The sequence below is a fragment of the Nuphar pumila genome, chromosome 16, assembly GCF_984573655.1.
Source record: "Nuphar pumila chromosome 16, dmNupPumi1.hap1.1, whole genome shotgun sequence".
In the NCBI taxonomy this organism is placed as follows: domain Eukaryota; kingdom Viridiplantae; phylum Streptophyta; class Magnoliopsida; order Nymphaeales; family Nymphaeaceae; genus Nuphar; species Nuphar pumila.
In genome coordinates, this window is record NC_143264.1 from 4523970 (window position 1) to 4530722 (window position 6753).

The following is a 6753-nucleotide window of genomic DNA, read 5'->3' on the forward strand; positions in this document are numbered from 1 at the left end:
CAATCCCAAAGTATCTATGGCTAGTGGGATGGGGGTCTAGGCTGTTAGGTAGGCAATCTAAGTTCAAATCTCATGATTGTCATTCCTTGTGCAAGGACTCTTTGAAAGCAAAGGATAAGCTTACGGAGTTTTGAGCTGGCAGGACAGTGACGGTCAGTACAACAGGCAAACATGCAGAGCCAGCACAACAAGGTCTCTGTTCCTGAGGTCGGTTTCTCCGTGTAAATATAAAATAAAATAAAATTTCAAAGTATCAATAAGAGCTGGCATCATTGAATGCAGAGATAAATCTATGATTTCAGGGTTGGATACATTCATTCATTTTAAAGATTTCAATCATACTAAAGGTTTATTTATTAATCGTGTGGTCAACCTTGATGGACACATTGGTCATTTTGAAAATGCAAGAGCATGGTGGCCATATTAAAAAAATATGCAAGGACAGAGAAGAGCATAAAGTACGGACCCTGCTGTGAACTAAAATCTTGGTAAATATAAAATTATGAAAATGGATAAAAAAATAGCAATACTTTCTAGGAACACAAATCCAATTCCAACTCCCCCTCTCTCTCTCTCTCGTAATGCTTTCTGTTTTTTTACCATCACATTTCTTTTCTTCTTCTGTGCTTGAAGGGAATTTGGGTAGTCTTCCTTTTCCTCTTTTCTGTTTATGAGCAGAATAAAGGTTCATTCTCCTTCAGTTTTTCAGGTATTTCTCTTATACCCACCTTCCCTAGCGTCGACTTGTGCTGTTTTTAGCTGCTTCCTTTGCTGTTTCTGTTGAGGGAAAGGCGATGCACGTTAAAAATTTGTTGTTGGTTGAATTGGGAAAGATTAATTGATGTTGGTCATCTTTTCAAGGGCTCTGGTGCAGAAATCGGAGACCCCAGCTTGTGGTTTTCTCCTCTCTTTCTTTGTGGTGCAGAAATCTTGTTGTTTGATGTTGTTGTGCTTCCTTTTCCGTGGTTACGCTTCTTGGAGTTTTTGAAGAAATGGGTTCCATTGGTTTCCCTTTCTTGTTATTTCTATTTGTTTGCTTTCCATGTTGTGATCTCGCTTTGTTTGAGCTGATTTGAGGCTTTTCTTGCTTTCTTCTCCTTTTTGGGTTTTCTTGGTCCTTTGGTTCTGCTGATGCTTGGATCTGAATATCTTGAGGTGTTGGCATCAATAATTCTAGTTGTAGATGTTGTGATATTGAAATCTTGTGTTTTCTGTGCGTTGTGTTAATTCCTGTTTTGATGGTTGTGTCAAAATAAAATTAGTAATATGGTTTCAAATCAATTGCAGCCTAGAGAGCTTAGTTGGATGAATATTTTGCATGTTCCCCTTAACAGTTCTTTATTTATGTGCTTACAGAAGGGTCATCAAATCAATTGAGTCAACGAGTACTGCAAAGGAGGAAATTTTGGGTATTTATATTAGACCTCGATTGGGTATATCCATGTTTGGGATGTGTGGATGATGAATGGGTTTTATCTTGTTTGATCAGTGGAAAAAGATTGTGATTTTGTTTCTGGCTTTAAAGTTAAGAAAAATAGAGTAAGTCTCCATGAAAAAGTCACCTCAACAAACTGATGCAAAGCAGATTGTAGCCAATGCCATAGTGGATATTGCATCCAACTCTAATCCAGCTGATGAAAAGGGTAATCTGAAGTCTACTTCAGAAAGCATGGGTCCACCTGTTGCAGATCAGAAACACCCAAGTTCAATTGATTCTGCCAGCTCCGCAAATGGGGAAGCCCCATCCAGTGGATCGCAACTAGCACCAGCCGTAGAGAAGCTTCATTTAGATCAGAAAACAGGATGTTTGGAAGGCAATGCTGATCAAGAAACCAAAACTTTGTGGCAGAATGATGACACGACAGATTCTCAGTTGCTTGATGGTGTGAAAGATAGTTCGGTGTCTGCCAAGTTTAGTGATGGGTCCAGCAGCGTTCCTAAGACCAGTGAGAGCGCCAAGGTTAGTGATCGTGTGGAGTATGTTGAAAGTGGAAAGAATAGTATGTGCAGGGGTAGCACTAGCACTGATGTCAGTGATGAGAGCACTTGTAGTAGCCTTAGTAGCAGTGTGAGCAAGCCCCACAAGGCAAACGATTCAAGATGGGAAGCCATCCAGTTCGTTCGCTCAAGAGATGGGGTTTTGGGGTTGAACCATTTCAGATTACTGAAGAGGTTGGGATGTGGTGATATCGGCAGTGTTTATCTGTCAGAGTTGGGTGGGACCAAGAACTATTTTGCTATGAAGGTTATGGATAAGTGTTCCTTGGCAAGTCGGAAGAAACTGCTAAGGGCTCAGACAGAAAGAGAAATCCTTCAGTTGCTTGACCATCCATTTCTTCCTACACTATATACACACTTTGAGACAGAGAAATTTTCATGCTTGGTGATGGAGTTCTGTCCAGGAGGAGACCTGCACACCCTTCGTCAGAGGCAACCTGGAAAGCATTTTCCTGAGCAAGCTGCAAAGTATGATTCCTGGTCCTTTTAGTTCATCTGATTTCAATAATAAGATAAAACATTATGTCACTTTATCCACGAGTGCTATAAATTTATATGTGGTGCATAAATTTCTGTTGTCAAAAAATACAAATCCTCCCTTTTCCTATCTTGAAATTCGATCACAATAAGCAGATCACTGGAAAATCTAGCATTTTATGTGGAGGGGTGTTGGTGGGATCTTTGCTGATTGTCTACCAAGTGCAAAATGTGGAGCCCAGTCTAGTTTTCATGTTTTTAGTTTACTGCTACATCTAATGTTTCAATTTGTTCTGACAAGTATTTAAAAGCCATAATTGGGTTGAATGGCTGTACTGCATGTCTGTGATAGCGGATAAGGGTGGACCTTTTTGAGGCAGTGGATGGTAATGGGCTGGTCGACTTGAAGTTTGGTAACCTAGGATTCCTGTTATGACCCTGGTGGTTTAAGATCCTAGCATTATGCACCTCGATTACCCTAGGGATAGAGGTGGGCAATGGGCCGGGCGGCCCGTGGGCTGGGCTTGGGCCTATAAATTAGGCCCAAGCTCGGCCCGAACTGGGCTTTTGGCCCGGCCCGACACGGGATGAACTGTGGGCCGACACGGCCCAGCCCGTGTATATATATATATATATATATATATATATATATATATATATATATATATATATATATATATATATATATATATATCATGGGTTTATATTTGATACAATCGATTGTACCTACAATCTAGTTTGAATCTCACCATGCGATTTGTTTTGACACAATTTAACCTCATAGATGTGTTCAACATGCTTGGCTTGGATCATGTTTTTTCAATGAAAAACATGTGTTTATGATTCGGGAAAAATCAATGCCTTCGTAGCCATTGATTTTTGGATCGCTGAAAAAACCTGTATACAGGTCAGATTTTGGCAATCTAAAAGCTGGTTCCCACTAAACAAGACATGTAGATCACATCTATCGTGTTAGATGTGAAAAAACAAAACAAAAAGGGGGTTCCACCACATTTGCTAGGTCGATTGGACCTACAATGGACTGTAGCATAATATATTTTATGATATATATTTGTCATAGTCATAGATATCAGCGATATTTTGAAAATATCGTTATATTATCATTGTAAATTCAGCAAACGATAATATAGGTAAAATAACATGATATTTTCAAAATATCACCAATTTGATAAGATCGTGATATTATCAATTAGTTTTACTGTTTTTATTTATTTTTTACATTTTAAATATGTTTTTCTTTATTTTACATTTTTACTTATTTCTTTTATTGTTTATGTATTTTTGTCTAAACATGATATTTTCTTACTTATTTTTCTTATTTTTTATATTATTTAAGCCTGGATATTTTTTCAAGATTTATCACCAAACCTAGAATATTGGAAGAAATAGTCTTGCCAAGATATAGCTGATAACGATATTTGATATTTGTGAATATATATATATATATATATATATATATATAAGCCCTGGCCCGATTAGGCCCATGGGCCTAACGGGCGATCCATGGGCCTGCCAGAACCGGGCTTTTGGCCCGGCCCGTCAATTGACCAGGCCCATTACCCACCCCTACCTAGGGATTCATGGTGTATATGCAGCCTCAATGGTGACTATGTTCCTGTCAATCCAGGAAGGCTTTTGCTGGTGTCAGTCTTTGCTGTTTATGGATCTCTCCTGTCGCCAGTTTTCTGCATCTCAATACATTATTTTATTCAGATGGATTTGGTGCAACAGAGAAATCTCAATCCTTTTGTTGTGAAGAAATTATAAATTATAGAATTATTTAAGAGTTTATGTATTTTTTAATCAAATCTATTAGATTGCCGTTCAACATTAAGTTTTAATCTCCTATTTATTAGATATTCTCAGTAATCAATAATGATTTGTGTTGGTCAGTCTGCTCCTAGACAGGTAGTCCACTTGGGCAGAAAGAAACACATTCCATGTAGGCTGTATGTTTCTTTGGCAAGTCAGTTCTACGTATGAAGACCTGATTATGTTTTACCTATGTTACTGTGTTGTCATTACCCTTCAGACGTATTTCATGCTCATGAATGAATCTATTATTTTCATGTATGATGTATGATTGATATTTTAATTATTTTGCTTTACTCTTTGGCACATTGTTCCAACATTTTAAACATATACTTCTGGTATTCAAAATTTTGCAAAATCTTCTCGTCATCTTATAGAGTGTATTAATGGTGGCTGCGAAACTATGGAATGCCATGCTACACTATACTTCTTGATTATGTTTCTGTGTCATTATTGATACTAATCACAACTTGTGAGTAGAAGAAAGAAATTATAATAAAAAGGAATTGTGCAAAGCTGCTGCTATTTCATCTCACATACTATAATACATAATCCTTGCCATCTTTTTTTCCCCCTCCATTGGTCACTTTTGAAAGCTTATGGTTGTCTAGAAGCCATCTGATATGACTGAATTTTGAGGCCCATTGGTTGGAGATGCTGGAGCTCAATCAGAGCATTTTATGTTTAAGTCCCACTCATACCATTTGTTGGCAAGTTTATTTGCTACCCTTTCTACAGATAGTTCATTCTCAGTCAAAACACTTTGGTTATCTTGAACTTTTATATTGCCAATATACATTCATATGTTTCATGTATATCTAACTTCAATTAATTTGACTGTTACCATATACAGTAGAATATCACTTGACATGCAATTTTGAAGTTAGTAATTCTCTGTCAAAAAAGTTTGGAATGCCTTAACATCCCAAGAACGGTACACATCTTGTTACAGAAATATGTTATATGCAGTGCACCTATCATCATTTTCTTGGAATTTTTCGTGCATTTTTTTTCTGATTGTTCCACCTTGCAGGTTTTATGTGGGAGAAGTCCTCCTTGCTTTGGAGTACCTACACATGCTTGGAATTATTTATCGGGATCTTAAACCAGAAAATGTCCTTGTAAGGGATGATGGGCATATCATGCTTTCCGACTTTGATCTCTCTCTGCGCTGCGCTGTTAGCCCAACTCTTGTGAGATCATCCTCCATGGAAACAGACCCATTTAGGAAGAATCCAGTCTATTGCATCCAGCCCGCATGCATTGAGCCATCATGCATCCAACCTGCTTGTGTGCAACCCACATGCTTCTCACCTCGTCTCTTCAAGAGCCGGTCCAAGAAGGAGAAGAAGTCCAAAACTGAGATTAGAAATCAGGTCAGTCCACTTCCAGAGCTCATAGCTGAGCCGACAAATGCCCGGTCTATGTCATTTGTTGGGACACATGAGTATCTTGCTCCAGAGATCATCAAAGGCGAAGGACACGGTAGTGCTGTAGATTGGTGGACATTTGGAATTTTCCTTTATGAGCTCCTCTTTGGCAAGACCCCATTCAAAGGTTCTGGAAACAGGGCCACCCTCTTCAATGTTGTCGGGCAGCCACTGAAGTTTCCAGAGTATCCAGTCGTCAGTTTTGCAGCAAGGGACCTCATTAGGGGCCTTCTTGTGAAAGAGCCCCAGCATCGGTTGGGCTACAAGCGTGGGGCGACAGAGATCAAGCAGCATCCGTTCTTTGAGGGTGTGAATTGGGCCCTGATACGTTGTGCAAGCCCACCAGAAGTTCCGAAGCCAGTAGAAATCGATCCAGTTCCATTGGCAGCTGCTTCCACAAGCGAGAAGAAGGTTGTAGGTGATGCCAATCATGAGAAATCTTCTGGTAACTATCTGGAATTTGATTTCTTTTAGATGTTCTTATTATGATCTGAATCCTCCCTGTAGTTCTTGCTAAATTCACAAAAGGTGGACAAAATCTGATTAAAGATGAGCTTTGATATATATATATGTATGTATATATATATATATGTATATATATATATATATATCATGTTCAAGTTGTTGGAAGTTCTATTGTTCTTACTAGAGATCTGGTTTCTTATGTATATTTCTATAGCCAATGTTGATTTTGATGGTCAAATTTACTTCTTTATTTAGAATTATAAGGTGAATGTTTTCCCATTTCTTTCATATCTCCCTTGTACTTCGAGAGAACAGATTCCTGACTAGGCATTAAGGAGTGTGTGTGTGTGTGTGTTTTAACAAGGAGAACGTCCTGTTATGGGCATTGAACGCCGCCTTGTTTCAGTGTCCCCAATGTAATACTCCACGATCTGTCCATGAGGAGTCTCCTGTTGGCTTCGATCTTGCGGCAAGGGAAGCACACCCAAGGTATCAAACTCGAAGTGTCCTTCAGCTTGGGCATCTTAAGTTGATCCACCTAGCCAGGTGT

At 38.8% G+C, this 6753-nt stretch overlaps 1 protein-coding gene across 2 annotated transcripts; it reads left to right on the forward strand.

Moving 5' to 3' along the window:
* The first annotated feature begins 523 nt into the window (after positions 1-523).
* Positions 524-6441, forward strand: LOC149812728 (serine/threonine-protein kinase D6PK-like). 2 transcript variants are annotated; one of them, XM_089990784.1, is made up of 3 exons: positions 524-709; positions 1357-2466; positions 5342-6441. In XM_089990784.1, exons 2-3 carry the CDS (start codon positions 1550-1552, stop codon positions 6210-6212), a joined length of 1788 nt encoding a protein of 595 aa, XP_089846910.1. In that variant the 5' UTR covers positions 524-709; positions 1357-1549; the 3' UTR covers positions 6213-6441. The 2 variants fall into 2 exon arrangements, with proteins under 2 accessions (XP_089846910.1, XP_089846911.1); XM_089990785.1 differs by lacking the exon at positions 524-709 and adding an exon at positions 718-896.
* The last annotated feature ends 312 nt before the right edge of the window (positions 6442-6753 follow it).

What these genes read in the sequence shown, in the direction of transcription:
- LOC149812728 (XM_089990784.1), top strand. Translation starts at nt 1,550, where the DNA reads ATGAAAAAGTCACCTCAACAAACTGATGCAAAGCAGATTGTAGCCAAT. An exon ending in TTTCCTGAGCAAGCTGCAAA is followed by an intron (nt 2,467 to 5,341) that starts GTATGATTCCTG and finishes TCCACCTTGCAG; the next exon opens with GTTTTATGTGGGAGAAGTCC.